Here is a 23,588-nt window from a genome sequence, read left to right as displayed (position 1 = left end):
ACAGCTGTACCTGCAATATGTATGTGGCTGCAGATTACGCTGGAAAAAAAAAGAAGTGCTGTTGTTTCACAGACAGAATTACATCATAGTATATAGAGTCGCTCTTCTTAGCAGTGGATTAATGCTTCTCCAGGTGATCCAGATGAACTGTAATTGTGCATCTCTGACACCTTAATTTGTATGCTGTTTGACAATGATTTCTGTCCAACTCAGTTTTGTATGAATAAATCCATTTTTAATATATAGTGTATTATTGGATGTGGTTTTTTTTATAAAATATTTCATAATATGTCTCAAGTCTTCTTCGTAAATCTGTTATTAGTAGAAGACATGTAATACCTATCATTAGAGAATAGCGGACCTTACACTCTCTGTTATAAGAATAAACATGTTACACAAATAAGGATCTCCTGAACAGAACATTCACGCAGTGTTTGTTACAGCTAGGTATACTGATACTCTACATATAGAGGGATTTTTCCTCTACAGTGCCTCGAATGATCACCAAGTATTAGCTTTATGCTTCTTTCTTCCATATACAAGAGATACTTGCCATCTCACTTTGTAGTTTATAAATGTCCATATCACATCTGAAACCTGTAGTTTCAGAGGAAACCTAATGGAAACTCATGGGATCCTAAACGTTCTCTTTTTTAAGGGATATCACGAACGTGGCTTTATCAAGTAACTGTACAATTTTCCAAAATGTATTTCCGAAGTTCTGGTCCATAAAAATATCCAGTTCTAGCCAATTTAGACAGTTTTAACCAGAACTGCTTTGTTAGTAAGCGCACACACCAGAATAGACTTACATCAGTTATAGTGTTCAGAGCAGTATCTGCACCAATGCTGAAATCTGAACCCGGTACATTGTTGGATACAGTTGCAGGAACCATAACCATTGGAACACAGAATTCGTCATATTTCTCTCGGGCAGCTGACAATTCCAGAAGTCCAAGGTATGCCTGTTGGGCACAGGCATCGGGTGAAAAATCAGGATGAATAAAACAAGGGCAAAATTGGAGTGAAAAAATGGAAAGGGCCACAGGGGGAGCCATTTCTACCACAGCATACTTCATCATGTCAAAGCATTAAGGAACTAAATCTAACACACACACAAAAAAAGAAAGCATTAGAAACAGGTACACTTTTTAAAACAAACAATAAATAGAACTTTCATTTTCACAGGAATATATAATTCAGACATAACTAAGTGTTTTGTATGACATAAGCAACTGCAAACTATTTCCCCAATCTTCTGGTACTGTTACTGCTCATTTGAAATCTTAATATTCCTGAACTAGGACCTTGCCTAACAGGTTGGAAAGAATGGATGATTCATTCCTTACCAAAAGCAACAAGCATGTCTTCTCTGGGAAGAGTTGGCAAAATACTTTCCTGAATCAAGGTTTCAAAAAACTTACTATTTTGGTAAAAGGAAATAAACACGAAATATGGGAAAAGAAAAAATACTTCTCTAGACCAACTACAGATTTTGAAATGCACTGTGACACAAAGCAGCTTAAATAAGGAACCACAGTGCAATTACTGCTAAAGATCAAGGACTTCTGCATGTTCTAAGTACTGATACAGTATAAGCTGTAACTTGGCACTACTGAAGTAAAATACATATATATTTATTAATAAAAAATATTAGCATAGAATCACAGAACCATTTGGGTTAGAAGAGAAGCTCATCTAGTTTCAACTCCCCTGCCATGGGCAGGGACATCTTCCACTAGACTGGGGTGCTCCAAGCCTTGTCCAATCTGGTCTTGAAGCACTTCCAAGGATGGGGCATTCACTGCTTCTCCAGGCAATCTGTTCTGGTGCCTCAACACTATCAGGCTGTATTTATTCACTTAGCACATCCTGTTTTGCAGTTACTGGCCACTGTCTTGAATGTCAATTTTCCACAGAATCTGTGATTAACAATACACTACTTGTGCTGTATATAAAAGATTAGTTATAACCAAATACATTTTACAAGAAGATTGGGTAAAAATTAAAATGTAAATGGTTCATTTTGTTAGTAGTTCTACTCAAACATAATTAGAGATTTCAGTGTACCTCAAATCCACCAATAACCATAAGGGCGTTAATGTTGTTAGTGCGCATCTGGTCAGCAATCTTCTCCAAATATTTTGCAGGAAGAGTACTAAAAATTATTAAACCAAAAGAAAAATAAAAACAATGTACAGACTCTGCAGCAGTAAGAACTAATTGCTAAGCTAAAACAGAGCAGGCAATGCAATATTTTTTGTTTTATGTATTTGTCCACACAAATAATTCTTCCTGACAACCAGTAAGGAATCATGTCAACTATAAAGAAATGAGTTTGCAATCCTTTTAAGTGTAAGGACCCCAGGAATTTTTTAAGTCGAGGTCCTGACTCCCATTTTCATTCTCCCTTCAGGGCTTGTACAGTACTATAAAGATACCCAACTTGGAAAGTAACAATCTAAAGAAAAATAAAAAACCTGAACACTTAAAACATTCTGTGAAAGGAGAAGAGCATGGAATCATATGGTGGTTATATAAAGTACTAGAATTCATCATATCAATTGGCAGAACACTGATGTTACCGTTTTGTACCAAGAATTGATCCTCCTTGACCAGTCCAGCCTCCAACATCTCCCCAGCTGATTTCCTTTATCTTTGAATAAAAGTAAAAAAGGAGATTGTTAAGTAATTACCCAATTACTTCTCCTGACATGCAGCAAACAGGTACTATTTAATGTAAAGCTGTTGGAACAAGTTTGGGGCTCAAAAAGCAGCAAAAATGAACTTGGCAAATAAAACAAATCATGTCTTGAATCCAGTTTCTCCTCAATATACCAACTGGTGCTTAAGACAGGGAAACAGAAGAATCTAACTCACCTGGGGAGTAAAAAAAATAGCTTCCTCCTTCAACAAGTACCACTGCAGAGTTTCTTATAGCAAAGGAACTACACAGGTGCACATTCTGTACTCATTGTACAGAATTGACGATTCATCTGTTAATATTCTGTGGAAAACCTGCCATGTGCTAAATGCTGACCAAAATGTAAAGGTAGGATTCATCTGCACTAATTCTGTAGCTCTGCATCATGTGATTAGCAAAACCTAAGGCATATGAATCTATAGACTTGAATAGTTGAGAAATGCAGCCACGACCTGGATGTTATATGTCCTTAGGAAATAACTTACAGAATTCCTTCTCACAACAGTTATGACAGAACATACCTTCTAAGAATAACAACAAAGGTGGTGGTGTGAGATGGGATACACACTATGCCAGACACACGTCATACTAACCTTCCCTCTAGCAAAACCTTCAAATCCATCAATGACAGCAAACATTTTATGGCCTTCAGTTATGCCAACTCTCACTGCAGCCCTCACTGCAGCATTCATTCCAGCTGCAGGGGCACCAACATTTAAAACTGCCACATTAAAATTAGTCTGAAAGAAAAAAAAAAAAACAACAAAAAACCAATAAACATTTAATAAGCACTTCAATTTATACAACACAGTTAATGTGTCCATCATACACAGTTACATAGATGCTAAATATTAGAATATAGGAAAGGAAGTTTTGAAGCCTAATCCAAAATTTAAAGTTAACTAGAAGATACATACACATATTTCTCCATTTGCAGACTATCACGTAGAAACAAAGAGTTTGTGTTTTTTTTTAAAAAGAGTGTTTGGTTTTAAATAAGACTTTATCACAGTTTCATTTGGTTTGTAGGTTAGGTTATTCAGGTTTTTATATTCTAGCTCTGGTAGGCTCAAGAAACACAAATTACCCTATGTTATTCATAGAATCCTAGAATAGTTAGGGTTGGAAAGGACCTTAAGATCATCTAGTTCCAATCCCCCTGCCATGGGCAGGGACACCTCACACTAAACCATGCCACCCAAGGCCTCGTCCAGCCTGGTCTTGAACATTGCCAGGGATGGAGCATTCACAACCTCGCTGGGCAACCCATTCCAGTGCCTCACCATCCTAACAGGAAAGAATTTCTTCCTTATATCCAATCTAAACTTCCCCTGTTTAAGTTTTAATCCATTACCCCTTGTCCTACCACTACAGTCCCTAATGAAGAGTCCCTCCCCAGCATCCTTAGAGGCCCTCTTCAGATACTCAAAGGCTGCTATGAGGTCTCCACGCAGCCTTCTCTTCTCCAGGCTGAACAGCCCCAACTTTCGCAGCCTGTCTTCATATGGGAGGTGCTCCAGTCCCCTGATCATCCTTGTGGTCCTTCTCTGGACTTGTTCCAGCAGCTCCATATCCTTTTTATGGTGAGGACACCAGAACTGCACACAACACACCAACTGAGGTCTCACAAAAGCAGAGTAGAGGGGCAGGATCACCTCCTTTGACCTGCGGGTCACGCTCCTTTTGATGCAGCCCAGGATACGGTTGGCTTTCTGGGCTGCAAGCGCACACTTGCTGGCTCATGTTCATTTTCTCATCAACCAACACCCCCAAGTCCTTCTCTGCAGGGCTGCTCTGAATCAATTCTCTGCCCAACCTGTAGCTGTGCCTGGGATTACTCCGATTGTTCCGACTGGTTATTCAACCAGTTTCATGTTATCAAAGCAGTAGCTTTTTGCAACACTACACAGAACAGGAAAGAGCAGGAACCAATTCTAGCACCATAGGATTTTGGTGTGGATCATCAGTACCATGCTAAGCAGAACAGATAACTTTTAAATTAAAGTATCAGCCAGGTTTTTAGAGCAGCTGACAATATAGCAGTAAAAAGGAACACTCAATGTATTTCTCAATATCATCTGTTTTTAGATTAAAACAGTTTTTAAAGCTTTCCCTAACAACCCAAAGTAACTGCTTATATACTGTGTCTCCCCAAGTTTAATGAGCATCCCAAGTAAGCAACTAATCGACTCTAATAGAAAAGTCTGAGATATCAAATATACATTTGTAATTTAAACCAGAGGCAATGTAAAAGAGAAGGATGTATTAAAAAGATAACAGGAAATAATAAATATTTTGATAAATAATGTGTATTCCCTACTTGCGCATTTAGCTCCCATTTATATTGGTTTGTTATTAACTGTACTGTAGGTAAAACAACTACATCTAAATGGATGTAAGCATTAAAGACTGAACACCACAAGTAGCCAAAATCACACAATCTAGCTACAAAATACTATTAATAACTTCTGTCTTTTTACAACAGACCCAACTCTAAAACTACAACAGTTTTCAGTTTTCAAATTAAGAACATTTTGTACTGATAAATCCTGTATCACTCAGATTATGGATTCTTTCCCGGAGGAAAAAAGCATCAATACTTGCATTAAGAAGAAAAAAACATAACAGAAAGATTATTCCTGAATGTTCATTGTAAGGGTATACAAACCAGGAGTGCTACTATGTGTAAAAAGATAGTAAGCATCTTTGGATTAAATTTTAATTGAAAAACATGAAATGCAAACCTTCTGTATATGAAGTATTCCATGAAATAGAAAGCTTATTTCCATGTAAATCACAGCCCACTACCTTTGATTAAGAAACTGTCAGCTAGCATAATTTAATACAATACTGGCATAAGCAAGTGTTGATTTACAACAGATAAAAACATAATCCATTACAAAAAAAAAATGAAAATGGCACTGCAATGCATTAATATTGTTTTATTTTTACAGCTTTGAAATTAATACTGAGAGCCAAATATAAGTAAAGAATTAAAACTGACCTGACTGACCTTTGGGAAAGTTTAGCCACTCTGTAGGAATTTAGGAAACGGAATTTAAATGATTGCAACTGCATAAGCAAAACGCAAGAAAACTTCGACAGCCTGAGCTTATACACAAATTCATCATGCTATGTCATAGGTTTGAAGAGATAATTAAGGCAGTATGATGAGGAGAGAAGAAAAACGTTATTTGTTAACGATATTCCAAAAGCACTGTACACTCAAAAAAAAATCCTTACCTTTGGAAGCTCGGCATCTGGCTTTTTGTGCGACAGTAATTTGTAGGTGTTAAGGTTGTTTTCAAAGCTCCTAAAAAATAATCAATCAAAATTAAGAAAATAGCAATTTTTTTCAACTCAGTTATTTTAAAGAAATGCTTTAAAACAGGTATGTAACATTAGCACCAAAGACGAATGCAAGCCATAAAAACTGGAAATGAGAACACACTGGAAAATACTCAATCCTGCAAGACAGTGAGAAAACACAAAATACTAAGAAAACATAAAATAACTATATAGCTGGCCAGTATATTTACAGATCAGTGATAAAGCATTTTATTACCAGATTACTTGAAACAGAAAAGGCTCTGTTGACACGAGTGCAGAATGTCTCCCTCCAACATTACTGTTGGAAAACTACCAGCTACTTACAAATAAGTGCATGGGATTGGCCTCAAAATCTTGAACAGACATATGGTTGCTACCAGCCAGCTCATACAACACACAGTTCTTTTCTTTGCGACTAGTTAGCCTAGTATCAGTCTGCCTGACTAGTCTGATTCAGTACTGAACTTTCTTCCCTTTATATGTTTTTATGGAGATAAGAATTTTAGTTATTCTATTTCAACAACTCTTCTTCTGTATTCTCTATTATTCCTAAATACATAGAAGCATACGGATATTAAATTTAAAATAAAATGCCAAGCGCCAGCAGAACAGCAAAGCAATTCAGCTTTTCTAGAGTAAATAAACCAATGGAAGTTATTGGCCATACCTTCCACGAAGCCTAACAGCCTCAACAAATCTTCCCTCATCCATGGCTTTCTGGACTTCTTGAGTCTTGAAAAAAGAAGTGGATTACTCAGTGTGTTTAAAAAACACAGGAAGCTGATTATTTAATATATTCCAGTAAATAGATAATTTTGAAATAACTTTCTAAAGGGAAAAAATAAATGTTGACATTTCATAAACTTATGAGCTACCTTTTATCATAGCATAAACTACAGAGGAAAGGAGAAGAACAAAGTAGAAGCAGATATCTAAAGCCTTCCTGGGAAGAAAAATAAAAATCAATGTATCTATTTTTGTGGTTTGTTTTTTTTCTATTTAAGCTGAACAGTTTTAGTGCAGAAACCTAACTGTCACTTATGACATGTAAATGGATGCAAGCATCTGAATACTTTGTTATGGCAATAAAAACAGAAGATCTGAGATGACATTTTAAAGGAAATAAAAAAAAAACAAAAACACCGAAAAACAACCCCAACATATTTCTTACTTGTTGGTAGTTTGGAAATAAATAATAACACATAGAAAACACACATGAAGTTCATTATTCTCACATGTGGGAAAGTGCTGCACATATTCCCATCAGTGTTTTAACAACAACAGACAATTATTGTACACAGTGGTCTGTTGTAGTTAATGAATAACTGTAAACTGGCTTTTTGCCAGAAACTCACCATCTGCACACACTCCATCAAAGGCAGACGGACAGCCTGGTTTCCAGACAGGGACACGACACAGGCAGGGGTAGCTGGAGTTGCTTCTAAAAGGGCAAGCACAGCTTCCACACCCATACGACTTGCCTGAAAATACATAATGTTTGAGTTCTCAAGCAAGTGCTTAAAATGACAAGGCTCCCAATCACAGAACTTGTCATGATTTCACCATAAATCCAACCGAAACCACTTATTCCTTGGTAGGTGAAAATGTCACAGGCTGTTTAATACCCTTAAATATGGACAGTTGTTCTTGAAGCTTTGCTATTTAATCTTAATACAGATTCCTTTACACAAAATGCTTCACTGTTCTGAATTTGAGCTATACAAACAGTTAACGCAATATAGTAATTGGATTTTTCAAGTTTATCAGCTAAAGAACCACCCCACCCCCAAATAAATAATCAAAATGTAGTTGCACTATGTGGTGTGTCATGAGTATTTTAGGTTTACTCACCAAAATTCTGTCAAAAGCTGAAGGGGTTCCACCTCTTTGCACATGACCCAAGATAGTTACTCGTGTGTCAAAACCAAGTCGCTGAACTACAAGCTGCAAAGAATTTCAAAATACAGTGGGTTTATCATCATTATTTCATATATGCATGCTTTAGCATTACTCTGCTTTATGCAAAACTGGAATAATAAAAATTTACATATACTATACGTTAGTGTGTCAACAGTAAATGAAAATACTATAGAAGTTAAGCTTCTAAGTTCTAAGCTTCTAAGTTGAGCTTCTTAAAGTTAACTAGGAAGTTAACTTTAAGAAGCTGAAGTTTTAGTTTATTCCTAAACTAGAACTAAACTCCAGGTTTAGTTTCCAAGGAACATTTTATTTAATTATGGCAGAACAGTGGCTTAGATTACCATGCTTTAACTACAGTTACAATGGCTCCATTATGCACAGTCCTCAGCCTTATAAAAACAGGTCTAAGTATTATAATTAGAATACTTGAAAGAACTGCAATTACAATGTGTGATTAACTCCACATTTCATCTATGTGTAAGATTACACATCCCAAAAGACTCAGTATAACTTTAGTGGATGATTTAACCTCAACTGACAAGACTTTAAAAACTTTCAGTAAAAATTATAAACTGACAGCTACAGAAAACACAACTTCATAGTCACAGGACAGATAAACCCCCAGTGAAATCAAAATGGCATAGATCCTGGTTTGAAACATCTTTTCTTAAAGGACCCTTTCTATGAAAGGAGAATAATTTCAGCTCAAAAGCTTTTCTTAATCTCAAATGCCAGTGAAATTTTTGGCAAAGCAACCATTTAGAAAAAAAAACGGCAAGACTCTGCCCAGGGTAGACGGTTTTATTTCACTGTGACACAGACCATGTAAAACACTATTTTACAATAAACATAAAGTAATATAGGATTATAATTACTGATCTGAGGTGATTTCAGACTATCAGTTAAGGCACGCAAGAAGTAGGTGTTTTGGACTGTTGCCTTACATTATAAAGAGAAAAGGTTCTAATTAACTGAAATAATTAATGGAGAAAAGGTTCTAAAGCCACTGAAATAATTCCCCTTTAAGTGGGATATGGATTCAGATAATAAAGCATAAATATAAAATGCAACCAGCAAACTATGTCATAAGCTACTTTACAGGAATAGATTTACTTTACAGAAATGTTATCAACAGTAACAAGCTCCATCATAAGAACAAGACAAGAGAATGTATCACAGGGTTGTTGACACTTACATCCTTAACCTTCTCTGACGTTATAGGTTTGTTATGGCAATCAATAGCTCCTTCAGCTACAATAATAATATTTAACCTTTTCTTTCGTGCACGATTCTGTAATAAAAACAAAAGAACCTCCATATAATAAAACTACTGAAATTTACAGCACAATTTTATAATCAATTGCTATACACTAAGCTGCTAGGATTTGAGGAAATATTTCTTCTATTTGGTCACCTCAGAGTTTTCACACATTTTATCTTCATATAAGTCTTTTCATTGATGAAGTGAAATGTCTTAAATTAATAAGGAAAGGTACACATGCTGTTTTATAAGAATAGTTTTATGTAATCCCTAGAGTAGATCATATAATTCTTCAAAACAATCACAAAATGCAGGAAAAGAACTGCTAAAGGTCAGATGGCACCATCTGTGACATCAGAAGCAAAGGCTTGCTGAAAGTCCTGATCACATTTTTAAATCGCTGTTTTCAAACAAACATCTGCAAAAATGTCATGAAATCCCAAATATAGTAATAGATTACCTCTGAAAGCTTAACACACATGGTATCTTCCCATCCTTCTTCTGGTGGATATTCAGGAATAAATACCCAATCTGCACCACAGGCTAAGGCACTAACAAGAGCTAGATATCTAATAAAACATAACAGATGATTAGACATCTATCGTTCACATCTCTCGTATTTCATAACTGTATCTGTATGAGACACAAACTGCTGAAGATAATACATACCCACAGTGTCTCCCCATAACCTCCAGAACAAATGTCCTCTGGTGGCTGTAAAATTAAGAAAACAAATGAACTGTAATACTGCAATTCAAAAGTTCAGTCCAAAATCTTGAAAACAGAACCTGTTATCAGGAAACAGCCTGTGTTTACCACACTTAACCAAACACAGGACTCATTAGCAAAACAGAAGGTCAATTAAACAATGTATTTAAAATTATGCATATTCCCACACATAATTCATTTTCCTGACTATTTTATTCTAAAACACATAAGGGCAGTTAGGAGAGAAGAGGTGAACATTTACTAGCAATGTATAGTTAAAAACTGTAATGATTATGCCTGTATTACTCTTCCCCCTCCCCCCCCAAAAAAAAGGTGTATATATATATAAATCATGTAATTGCTTCAATTTTACCTAGGGAAAGCTTACATACAAACAGGTGCTACTTTGTACTATTTAAAGGTGTGCCTTTATTTTCTCTAAAAACATCTTAAAAAAACAAAGCCTGCCCCTAAAGCTGATGAAACCTCTACAAGCAGATGCTTGAAGTGCTGCCGCAATAGGAAAGACAGAAAAGCAGTTACTAAGAAAAAAAGAAACAAAGACATTTGAAAGATACAGCTAAAAGAGCCATTATTTTCACTCTACAAATATTACAAATGCTAGCCACCTAACTTCTATTTAAGATTAACTTTTATCCCCCAACTATTGTACAGCAGTAGGATACTTAAGATTTGAAGCATAAACAATTGTATATGTGTTAGTTTTCTACAATATGAATGATTTACCTTTGAGCAGTGGTCATGATGGCATCCACAACTTCAATGATTCTGTGCAAGGCTGAGTCAGTACCTATGGTCATATCAGTACCACAGAAGTCATTGTCTATGGATCCAACCATTCCCACAATGTTAAGGTAAGCATACTTCTTAACAGCCTCTTCATCAATCTTTCCTGTAAAGTATCCAGAGAAAGAGCTGTGAGATTATTATTAAAAAAAACAACCAACCAAACAAAAACCCAACAAGAACCAAAAAAAACACAAACAACTTTTAGACATATTGCTTGGATGCTCTACTTTTGTAAATTAAACATATCCAAACATAAAATTATGTTTGGATACTTTAGGTAACAAGGTTAGTCAAAACTACAAACAAAAGCCAATCAAACAACCAAACAAAAGAATCCCGCATAGAACTCTTTACAGTAAGGAAAGAAACAAGAGCTTTTCAGTCCATTCCAAAATGTCAGCAGATTATCAAGTTTTGCAACCAACCTTAAAATTGATGGTTTGGACTTAAATAATAGCATTCAAATTGTAGTCTCAGTGTATGACAGGTAATAAAGAAGTAAAAGGATGCAAACTGGATGTAATTATGGGCATTGGTAAACAATCAAAACCCAGGGTTAAACATTTGAAGACATCTCTTCTACAACACTGAAAGGCTCTGATTTCATGATTAATAAGCAAATACAATAGAAAAGCTCCTCTTCTAAGTCTTAGTCACTCAAGACACCAGTGAAAATGCTGAATCATCCAAGAGATTTAAAGGATCTCAAGGATGAAATACCTTAGCTGCTTAAGTGCTTAAAACTACCTTAGTATCTGTGGATGGGATGGTAGTAAATATAATGCCAATACTTTAATGAGATTCAAGAACTATATCAGTGTGTTTAATGTCTATACTACAGAAAATAACAGAAAACACAATGAAAAAATATAACTTATATCCATAAAGATATATGCAGCATTCTGAAGAATAATCAAAATGTTTTCTATGAATGTATACCATGCATTACAAACCTTTTCTAGAGTTCCAAAGGTGACTTAATAATCACATGAATAAGGGATATCTGGTTGACATATTCTACTTAGGTTTCCAAAAAGCCATTGACAACATCTGTCACCAAAGGATTTTGAGGAAACTAAGTAGCTATAGCATAAGAGAGAAGACTTTTGATAGAATAAATAATGTGAAAGAAGGTAAAAGATAACAGAGAGCAGTAGCAAATGCAAGTTCTTGTATCTGAGAAAGGTAACCAATGGAGTTCTACAGGGATCTGCGCTGTTCAATATACTCAGCAATAACCTAGAAAAGGGAATGAGCAGTAAGGTGCCAAAGTTTACCGATCAAACCGAATTATTTGCATTCTAAAGGTATGGTGTGTCTGAGAAGAAATGAAGAAGACTGGCAAGACACAGTGAGCACTAAATATCAGATGAAATTCACTGCAGACAAATGTAAACTAATGCACATGAAAAATGCACCCTAACAGCACAAACAAAAAAATGCTATTTTCAGCATAATAATATAATAATGCTGTTTTCATTAATAAATCAGCTTCAATGCTCAATAGCAGTCAAAAAATCAAAATATTAGAAAATATTAGGAAAAGAACAGAGAACAAAACAAAGATCATTATACTACTGTGTAGATCCATGGTTTGCCCTCATCTTGAATACTGGGTGCAGTTGTGGTCCTCCCCACCTCAAGAAGGACATGGTAGAACTGGAAAAGGTTCAGAGAAGGGCAACAAAGATGATCAAAGGTATAGAACTTACATATAAGGAACAACTAAGCAAACTAGGACTTCCATCTAGAAAAAGAGATGCTGAAGGGAAAATAAGACAGCTGTAAAGTCTCAAGTGGCATGCAGAAAGGAATCAGGATTGATCATCACTGTTTGCTCTAGCACAAAAATTATAGGACATCAAATGATATTAGAAGCCAGAATGATCAAAATAAACAGAAGATTCTTCAAAATCTTCATCATTCAATGAAGTTGAACTCCTTGTCACACAATGTTTTCAGCAACAATCTGTATGCTTTCAGAGAGACTGTATACATTCATGGAAGAGAAATTCATTAAGGACTGCTAACAGCATCTGGTTCAGGAAGTTCCAAAGACAGAAATGGATGGAATCTATCAAGAGTATTTATAAATTATAAATAACATACAGCATTAACACAGCATTATTTATTCTTGTCCTATTCTTTAACTCTTCCCTATACATGCTTTTGGATGCTATCAAAGACAACTACTAGGTGGGATGCACTTTTACCAACAGCCACTTATATTCTGATCTTAAACACCATCATACAGTCAGGAATCATAATATAGTAACAACCACGTGTGTGGCCATTTGAGGAAAATGAACTACCATCTCAGTTTAGATATGAGGGCAAAAGGCTTTTCAAGCAGAACGTTCACAGTTCAGACCCTGAAAATGATTCATAATGAAGGGAAAAAAAGCCATACAGACTGTTGCCCAGTAACTTATTTGGCCTTTTTGAACCTTTATGGTATGTAAGAGAGGATGTGCAGAAATAAAAACTATTGCTTTATGAAGAAGCGTGTAATTTCCTAGAATGTATGCATCTGATTTGAGTTTAAGCTCTGGATATAGTTTTTATATGTACAGTTAAGGTATATAACTTCCTTGGAAATTGGACTAGAAGTCTATAGCGTCTAAATGCAAACTTACCTTTCTGTGCCAGTTCTTCTAGAAGCCCACTCCACTCTTCACGGAACAGATTGGCACCAGTTAAGCTACCATCTCCACCAATAACACAAAGATTAGTGATTCCTCTCTGAACCAAGTTGTAGGCTGCCTGCAGGCGGCCCTCCCGGGTACGAAAGGATTTGCAGCGTGCACTACCAATAACTGTACCTCCCTAGAAAAAGGGAGCGTAACAGTTTTAATTTATAATCCAGTATTTTAATGTTTTCAAGATATATTAATGATGCATGATCTTGCAGCGTAACCTCAATCTTCAATTTTAAAGTAACAAGTAATGAAAATCAAGGAATTATCAAACGTGGGAAATTATGTTCTCAGGAGCAGATATATACAACAGGAAAAAGTGAGAAAACACTCAAAACTGACTGATAAAGAGCTACTCTTGAAGGAAAATGTTAAATTATTTGGGATTAATTTCAGTAGCATGCTAATAAATGATCTAATTGTTACTTACACGTGATGATAACAGTGAGAGTGATATGATATAAAGTAGTTAAGTATTAGGTGAATTTGCTTCAAAGTGTGACATTTTTCCAAAAATATTATAAGACATATGACCAATAACAGAAAAGGCATATCCTTATCAAAATTAGCATCTGTCATTCCACAGAGCTGTGGGAAGAACTGCATCAATATTTAGTACCTTGCAGATCAGAGTAATGTTAAATTTCCTGGTTTATTAATTATCTGCTGTAGTTATTAATGTGATTTATGGAACTTCTCCCAGAAATCAAGTTTTATTTTCAAAAAAGACTGAATCACCCTACCACTGAAAATTGCTGAGCACCTAGCTAAAAGTAAGTTATTCACACATCTTCTACATTGATGTCGTTCAGACAACAAGTCTCAGGAAAAGTCTATTTTTCCCTTATTTTTCTCTCTTCCAACTGCTTTATGTTTATTATACTAGCTTCACAGAAAGTTCCAAAGAAACCCACGCTTCACCTAGAGGTAGATTTCAGAAAGCCTGGCAAGCAGTAAGGCCACTTTGCCAAACACTGCATCTGCTCTGAAAGAGGTAACAACATTACCATGCTGAGGTAAAATGTACAGAGAGTCAAATAGCCACCTTGCAGAACACTGTAATATAAATGTACTAAGTCACTGGTATTATCTGAGCTCTGGAAAACTGTACTGTTACTACATGCATTACTATAATTCTAAATCCACTTAACACAGAAAGTCAGCAGGGTTTCATAATAAAACACTTGCCTTACAAAATAGCTGTTTCATACTTTGGCCCTATAATGTCTTTTTTATTAAATACAAGCTTGTCAGTATGGCTTCAGGAGGCTAATGACATGCACTGTTGAAAATCTAGCACAAAGGTTTTCAAGATTATTTCTGTGCACCAAATAAAAGACCACATAAAGCTCTTTAGAAAGCGTCAAATATCCATATTGTAGAATTCAGGCTCTGCCTAAAAGTGGTATGTGCTGGTCACTCAGTCATCACAGAATTCAAATCCATAATTACAGTGGTTGCCTGGGTCTAGAATTTTCGTTCCCTGGTGTTAAGAGTGAGGGTTTGGGTCCTATCCCCTAACACTTACCACTTGCAAGATACTTGAAACACTTTCCCATGAAACTTCTACAATATTGTCACCTCCATCAACCATTCCCTGGTAACCCTGAAAGAGAAAAAGTATTTCAGAAGTCTGATTTGAAAACTTGTGTAACATTTCCACTGCAGTAATACTCACCTTGTATATTTTAATGCAATTTTAAGTAATTAAATCCACTGAATAAAAAATTACTCAATTTAAATGCAACAACATTCAAGCAGGTATCACACTGGGGGGGGGGGGGGTGGAGCCAAACCCTTTTCCTAAACTATTGTTTCTGAAGAAAACTTGAAGATAAAGTTAATAATTTACACAGATAACACTTTATGAACTAGAATGACATTGGATTTCTCCTTTCTTATGAATAAACAGTCATTTCTGAAAAACTACAAAGATGGAAGAAAAGCATTATAAAACATGCTTCCTAAAAACACAACTTTCAGCCTGTGGTAACAACCTTAGGAAAAATTTACCTATGTAACACTTCGTACACTTTTCCCCCCCAAGGTAAGTACAAGCAAAACAAAATAAACTGCAACAACTAAATTATTTTTCATAAATGAGGAAGAAATCAGTTCACATGATTTTTTTTTCAATGCAATTATACAATAGATCACTGAGAGAAATTTAGTAGAAAAACAGAATTTTAGTGATGCGTTTAAGAACTCCTTAATACCTTATCTCAAATAGTCTTCAGAAACCAATGCATGCTGTAACATGGAAAGAACTACACTTAGCTGAAAAATGGAAAACTATCGAGTGAGCAGTTGAGGGGCTTTGTTATGCCTGATTTTATTAACCCTCTGCACAAATACTAGCAGAAAGATACCGACAATTACTGATTCTTTTCCATTAGGCGGTATTGTAAACACTGATTCAAAAAAAAAAAGAAAATACGGCAAAGCTCTAACTTGGAAAAAACTAATTGATAAAGAAACCAGAATAAAACTGGAGTTACCATTCAACTGTTTGACATTTATTTAAATCCAAATGGAAATAACCCAACATGGGAGGTTAAAGAAAACAAACAAGATACCACTAAAGAAAAATAAACAAAGTTTATGTCTCCATTTTTAGATTATGTGCACACACAGGTAATAACATTGAGGAACAGTTTTGTTAACCTTTCTTCAGTTCTTGCAAGACTGTACATATTTAGTTTTAGGGTTCCGAAGAACGTATCAGGTGGAACTAGAAACAGAAGGGAGTTTAGAAGACAGAAAAACTGACATTATAAACTGGAGACCCTTACTTTGGCACAACCCTGAGTATATGTAGATTTTATCCAGTAAGTAGTAACTTGGGAATGTACTAAACCTACACTGGCTCAAAAAGCCATATATATTAAATGAATACCGTATCATAGTTGGAGTCCCTCACTAGCATGATAGGATAAGAATATAATGTGGACTCAGGGAAAGTACGAGTTACTCAAATTAAGCTTTTTAGGATTCTAGTACAGATTTCAAGGGGAAAGCATTAAAGTTCCTGCTCAGTGAGACTTGACTAATGAAATTACATACAAGATGATCAAGTCATAGTAAAGACACACCTAGATGGAAAATGACCTGTCTCTAATCTCTGTCATTTGATAAATCTTTTTAATATTTTGCATGCTCTTGAGACAACTCTGATATGTATCTAATGTATACACAGTCTTGTATACTAATGTATACACACAATGACTTGAAGCCAAGACATTTGCATAATTCCATCAAAATTAGAGTAAGTTAGAGAAAAGAGAATGCTTGACCTACATATCGAGTCAACAAAATAAAATAAAATCATTTTCTCAGATAAAGTGTAAAGATCTTCAGACAGAAACACTCCAGTGGATCCAACTGTGGTTGATGAATGCTGATAAATTACCAAGTTCACTTATCACAGCTTTGCTGTTTTGTTGGAGTTTTTTTAAAGCAAAGTATCCAGTACTCCCTATATCACTCAGCAATGAATTTAAAGCTTTTTCTACTGGTGTTCCTATTAGCAACTACAATAACACAAAGATTCATAGGCAACAAATCCTGAAAGAACAGCGTGATGTTGCATCCTAACTCAGTTTGTAACACTACCCATATAGTAAGCTGCACGACAAGCTGACAAAAACATATATAGCGCACATATTTGCTCCAGCTATTCACCTTTCATTTTTACTTCAAAGGAAAAATGAAGAAAATGTGTCCAAGAAAGTATTATATACAGGAAATATACAAATAATTGCCTACATATCATGAGACTCATAGATGAAAATTTCTAATTCATATTTTATTAACAAGCCTAACAACAGGGAAAAGCAAATGGATAAACTAATATTTGAAACTGGCTATAAGATTATTTTATATACTTTATAGCTAGGCTAAGGACAAGCTATGACCGACTCCTGCACCACACATCTTTAAAGCAGAAAGAACTCATGCATCTGGTTAGGAGTCCACAATGGTTCTACTTTCTCTGTGAAGAGAAGTGAGAATAGGGGTTGTATTAGCAATGCCTTTCACAACAAGGTAACGACAGGAAGCTTTTGGAACAGGTCTGATCAATTTTAACTGTTACATTAGCTTTTGCTAACAGTTCTGTTTTCCAAGTAGTGTATGTCAACTAAATATCTACAATGTAGCTAGAATTTCCACACTGTTCTTTTATACCTTAAGAGAGACAAAAGCCATAGAATTAGAACAGCTCTGCAGAAAAGCTATGTGGGGTTAGTGCTGGGAAAGATGACTAATTATAATGGAAGTATTAACAATTATCACAATTACCATTTATCATTTTTAGTTATTTACACACTGATGCTAGCTTGAGGACTGGGCAATCCATTCTAAAGGTGGAATTTAACTTGAAATATTTTATCAAATAGTTCAACACAGTTGTCTGGCAACTGAAAATTACTGACAGATATGAATACACATCTTAGTAAAAAGAAGGTGTGAACCTGTCGATTTACATTCTAAAAATAGCAGCGTGGATACTAAGATACTAACATTTTGGGGCTAGAATTGAAGAAAGTAAACTGTCTAAAACACAGCAAGCTCTGTATGTGAGGATCAACTCCATTTTATGCTTATTCCTTCCCCTACCCAAATCTGAATATTCAAAAGATGAAGAAGAGGAAATCTCTGCAGGTCGTATGTTCACAGGATACATACATATATACACTGTTTAATGCTAAAGCTTTCCAAGAAGAACAATCTGCCTTCTGGTATGATATATGTGGGGCATTTGGGGCTTTAACAGTTAAGTTTACTTACTGAGCTTTTTTAGTTATTGCTTGACAACATAAAATACTAGCATCACTCAGTGCACAAATCACCACATAAAAGATGAAGTTTTCCTCACAGACATCCATGACTGCTGTACCATTGCATTTCCAATGCTGGCCTCTTGAGAAAAAGACTCTTAATCAAGATGAAGAATCTAAAAGGTCCATAGCTTAGTAGCAGGAGCACGCATCCACTGGGAACTATGTGCTTCAATCCTGCAAAAAGTGCAGGGTATACATACTTAAGACTGCAGTTTCTAAAATGAATTATCATAAAAAGAGAGGCATCACTTTTTCTTTTCATTCTCAATTAAAAATAAAAAAAAATACAAACACCAAGTCACTTCTGCTACTGAAAAAAAATCAACTAACCTCCTAGCACAGCCTTGTATTTTTACATGTACTTTTACCTCTTAGATATTCACAGCATGAGTAAAATTAAGTCCACGGATATTCAAATTTTAATTCAGATTGAGAAAGTTTTGAGGAACCCTGTGCTGTGATGCTAGTCAGTCAGGGTGACTACAGACTGTTTATATACTGAAACATGATAGCATGATTAAAATATGAAACAAGGGCAAGAGTAAGCACTGTTTCCACAAATAAACAGCAAAATTTTCAAATCTGCTAATTTCACTGAGTTAAGACACATAAGTTCTTTTCAATTTTATAATATTTCTTAATTTATATAAAAGTATAGTTTTTATATAAACTATATAAATTGTATATGACTATAATGATTTATAGTATTTATATAAATGATTTTATCATTTTAATTTTGACATGCGGCTTTGTTTTGTTTTTCTTTTAGGTATCAAAGTATTGTCCAATTCCAATTTCTGACCATTTCTTTCTCCAGGCTTGGTAAACCCATCTTATAAAAGGCAATAAAATTACTTATATCTAGTTTATTGCAAATTACTATTTATTTATCTTGGTACTCTTATTAAAAAATGAAGCAAAACGGAGTTAGGAAACAAAAGAAAAATAGATTTATCATTTGACTTAGAATATGGAGCTAGTTTTAGCCACAACTGTAGAAGACAGATGGGTTTACAGTACAAAAAAATGACAGAGAAAGTCACAGGAGAAAAAGAGCGTATAACAACTACAGCAAAGTAGGCTTGAAAAGGCTGAGACATTCAACTCCATTTTTGGCTCCAACAATACAAAGTTTTTCACCTTTCAGATGTAGTCACTTCAGGATTTTTCTTCACTTTTTCAAAGCAGCTTCAATGCAAGTATCACACCTATGTCTACTTAAACTGCCTACTGATAACGTAGGCTAAAAATATACTACTCTCATTGCTTAACACACTGAAGTGGCATTTCATAAACTAATTTAGAAGAACTTTACTGGAAGTATTAAATAAAATAACTTCAAGTATATACAAAAATGTATTTCTTTATACATTATGCAAAATCTTATTAATAAGGATCATTAGTGGTAAGCCTTACCCTAAGATTTTTACCTTCCTCTACACTTGTCACCTGCATCTCAAAGTGCTGAAATTAAAGTTCTTTCATTCCAAAACTTGCAAGTGTTTCTCTGAAGTACTTATGTGCATTGTGAAAGAAAAATGACTTCATATTTTAATTAACACAAAGTCAGAGAGAAAAAAACTTAGCATTCGGAACTTCCTGCAACAAAACCAAATGGACTAATCTAGGGGCAAAGATCTCTTTCAGAGCTATTACTCATACTTACAGGGAAATGTGCATTTTTCTCCCAGGCTACGCTGTTATAATGAAGAATGACAATACATACTGGAAACTCAGAACTCCAACACTGACTTGATTTTTATAACCCTCTTTCCTTCTCAAGTAAAGCAGAAGAAAGTTGTGAATGCTCCACTCCTGGTGGTGTTTAAGGCCAGGTTGGACAGAGCCTTGGGTGACATGGCTGTGTGAGGTGTCCCTGCCCATGGCAGGCGGGTTAGACCTTGATGATCTTAAGGTCCTTTCCAACCCTAACTGTTCTATTATTCTATGACTCTAAGTACCTGTGACTTCACATTGGCAAACCCTAGCATTTAACAAAGGAACACGATAAATTAAACACTGCAAGTTTGGAAAACAGAAATATCTAGATTTCTCTAGGAATTTATCACTGAATACACTCTGTGATAGAAAACAGTTTTTAAAAGGTGACAAAAGTAAACATACCGTAAAATGAACTACAAATACTGTAATTCTTAACTTAAACATCATTTAAAAAACAAACAAACAAACCTGGCCTTTAGAGAAAACCAAAAACCCCTCCTTTCAACACAAGTATCTGACCCATTTCAGCAAGCCTGAAAAACAGCTGAACACACTGAAGAAACCCTAGAGATTGGCCACATAATTAGTACACACTAAGTATTCAGAACTACTTGCTGCAGCACTGTAGTAGTACAAAAGAATTTTGGAGCACAGCACTCTGCTTATTTGCATTTCAATTTACTTTGCATCTCTTTAGTAAAGGAACTATAAGAATAAGTGGACACTGAAAGAAAATGAATAAATTGTCTTTTAAAGGTGAATTGTGTATTTTGCATGCTCAAAACTAAACCCAATGTACTTCCTTAGCATTTAGATGAATTCCAGTACTCTGTATTTTTACAGTAAACATTAAAATTGCATTTTGGTAGGAATATTGCCTACCATGTTTTGCCCAATATTGAATGTTTATTATGATTTGTAATCACCTCAAACTTCTGAGGAATTCTACAGGAATTACCTTCTGAACAGAATGACTTCCTGCTCTGTTACTTACTGTATTGTTTAATCTGCAAAATTTATAAAAAACTGAAGGTTTCCCTCATGTGGCAGTCTAACTATAACTTAGTCTTCCAGTAAGACATACATTCATACATTATTTTGGCATTTACATTAAACTCATCTTATTTCTTCTTATCAAGTTACAGAAATTAACAATCTTCATGCACATACAGTGATAAGCTTCAACCACAAAATTTGGGGGCAGTTTTTTTGGTGTGGTCTTTTTTGTTTGTTGGTTGGAGTTTTTTCAGTTACAACTTGCTAACTATAATACAGGAAAGATGGCACCAGCCCAGCAGTACTCTTGGTTTTGATCAAGTTATGTAATTTGTGAAACAAGGATGATGGCACATCCTTACCATACCCTAGGAAGATATACTGGGGGAAAGTCAGAGGGTTAGGAATTAGAAGTTTAACTAGATTTCAGAAGGTATTTATAAAGTACATCTAACAAGTACACATGTAAATAGCTCACTGCTGGTTAACAACCACCTCTTGTTTTCTTAGTATTTCCGAGCTTCTGGTGGCACATGAAGAATTCCATTTACTAAAAAAAATGCTTTTAAATGAAATAGTTTTAGCGTATCTCATGAAAATTACTTTCGACAAAAATAAAAAAATGAAATAAAACAGGGATATGATTAAATGACGTACAAAATTTTTTATTTTATACTATTCATTTTCCATGAGGTTCCCACAAAAACTCGAGTATAGTCATTAAACAAATTAAGAATGAATAAAACAGAAACTAACCTCATAAACAAAATACACTTTGGCTTTTACATAGATCCCCATACGTACTACTGCGCGCACAGCGGCATTCATACCTAGGAAGAAAAAAGCAAAATCACATTGTTACAGGTTATCAGGGTTTGTTGGAGGGTTGTGGGGTTTTTTTGTATAATGTAAATTTTTAACGTCTTTAAAATAAAATTGAAGCATTCATTCCTAGAGACAATTATCAGCACCTATCAAAACAGAAATTTGCTTAATGACAGTGCAATCAGACCATGAAGAGAGCAGAACTATTTGCTTTGTTACAATAATTATGTGAATGCCAGTATGTATGCTAATCAGACACTAAATTGCTGCTAAAAGTAACAGCTACCAAACCAGAAAGAGAAAATAAATTTATTTCACAATAATGATAGGTTTTCTATCTAAAATTTAAAATGTTGAACAAGTTAAAATTCAGCTTCTTCAAAGAATTTAGACTGTAACAGTTCTTTTTTCTAGACTTTCCAAAGTAACACAGGTGCATATACAGTATTTTGTGGAGAACACAGACAAAACTGACAGACAGGTGCCCACTTAAAAAGACTGAAGTAGCAGCAAACCATTAAAACAAGAAATGCTTCATGGACTTATTTGACAGAAAGGATCTAAATGCCACTTTACTTCCCAGAAGTGCAAGCTCAAATGGGAATTCCCTGCTTACAGACATCTGACATTAAACTCCTGTAAAATCTTCCAGTTGAGTCCAGTGCTCGAACACTTAAATCTTCTGAGCAACAATGGAAGTTCTACTGGTCCCCCCTACATGGGTCAAATGAATTTGTGTTACAACTCATCCCTTCCAATATTGTATTACCTTACTATTCAGGAAGTTTTCAAAAGTAATAAACTAATTCCTCCCATACCACTTAAACAGACACAAGAGATTATGCAAAGGATGAGGACAGAAACAGTAGTTGAGCTACACCAAAAGAAACAGCCTTGGCACATGAGTTGAAAAGAGATGCCAGAAACATGACAATCCAACATATTAGGCCAATACCAATTCTCCAAATCTGTTGCACTTAACAGTAAAGTAGTAGGTCAGCACTGCTGTTCAACATAGGTGTTAAGTGTTCACCTATCTGGAGATACAAGTCTGTAACTACAGTATATAAATCCATAGCACAGTAAGCCATAAAGATCTATTCCTACAATATCAACCATTATTAGAAAAAATACTGAGCTATAAAAGTTTATCTGTCTGAATAAAGAATGAGACTGAGCTTTACCCAAAGATTTATTATTTTGGGAACATAACAAAAAGTCCCTGAAGTTGCTCAATGCAAAAGATGAAATTCTCCAAAATCAAAAGTTGTTTTGCTGTTTGTATAGACATCACTTAAGATTAAAATCATGAGTAACAGCGTTTTCACATCAGCAAATAACAGCTAGAATTCTCTGAGAAAGAGTCAGCCTTATGGCAGAGCTGGAAAGTTTTCAAATGCCAAGAGAGCTAAAAGCACAGCACTGGACAATGAATTAGATGATGCCAAGTTAAAACAGAAAAATCTCATCTCATCTGACAGGCTGTACTGAAAAGAAAGCATGCTGAGTCTCAGATCAAAACAAACCTATTACACAGAGTGAATTTATCTCCTCAGCGAAACAGTTTTTGTAACAAAATGAACACCCTCACCTCTCACACATGCTGTTCCTTGCAAAGTCCTTTAACTTTAAAAAACTGACAATTCTTCACTGTACTGCCATTTTCCTCAAACACAAGGCATAAGCATAAGCTACTCCCATCAATAAAGGCCACAGATTGCTTAGAATAGAATCATAGAATAGTTAGGGTTGGAAAGGACCTTAAGATCATCTAG

The 23,588-nt window shown here is 35.1% G+C and overlaps 1 protein-coding gene across 4 annotated transcripts in view; it reads right to left on the bottom strand.

The window, feature by feature from the left end:
* Positions 1-23,588, bottom strand: part of PFKP (phosphofructokinase, platelet) — a 45,012-nt gene that overhangs the window by 13,769 nt on the left and 7,655 nt on the right. For 3 of the 4 annotated variants that reach the window (XM_062621544.1, XM_062621541.1, XM_062621543.1), the window contains 15 exons: positions 21,745-21,818; positions 14,958-15,035; positions 13,370-13,559; positions 10,671-10,836; positions 9,885-9,929; positions 9,676-9,784; positions 9,150-9,245; positions 7,886-7,978; positions 7,390-7,515; positions 6,702-6,766; positions 5,948-6,017; positions 3,298-3,444; positions 2,586-2,656; positions 2,071-2,158; positions 813-965 (listed from right to left, as the gene is read on the bottom strand). In XM_062621544.1, the coding sequence (XP_062477528.1) occupies positions 813-965; positions 2,071-2,158; positions 2,586-2,656; positions 3,298-3,444; positions 5,948-6,017; positions 6,702-6,766; positions 7,390-7,515; positions 7,886-7,978; positions 9,150-9,245; positions 9,676-9,784; positions 9,885-9,929; positions 10,671-10,836; positions 13,370-13,559; positions 14,958-15,035; positions 21,745-21,818 (1,571 nt within the window). The remainder of the gene's footprint in view (positions 1-812; positions 966-2,070; positions 2,159-2,585; positions 2,657-3,297; positions 3,445-5,947; positions 6,018-6,701; positions 6,767-7,389; positions 7,516-7,885; positions 7,979-9,149; positions 9,246-9,675; positions 9,785-9,884; positions 9,930-10,670; positions 10,837-13,369; positions 13,560-14,957; positions 15,036-21,744; positions 21,819-23,588) is intronic. The other variant, XM_062621542.1, reaches the window with a different exon arrangement.

The sequence above is a fragment of the Pezoporus occidentalis genome, unplaced genomic scaffold, assembly GCF_034315485.1.
Source record: "Pezoporus occidentalis ecotype Australia unplaced genomic scaffold, CSIRO_AGI_Poc_V1 ctg23, whole genome shotgun sequence".
Classification (NCBI taxonomy): Eukaryota; Metazoa; Chordata; class Aves; order Psittaciformes; family Psittacidae; genus Pezoporus; species Pezoporus occidentalis.
The sequence above is the reverse complement of the archived record's forward strand: the minus strand, read 5'-3'. Positions and strand labels throughout refer to the sequence as shown.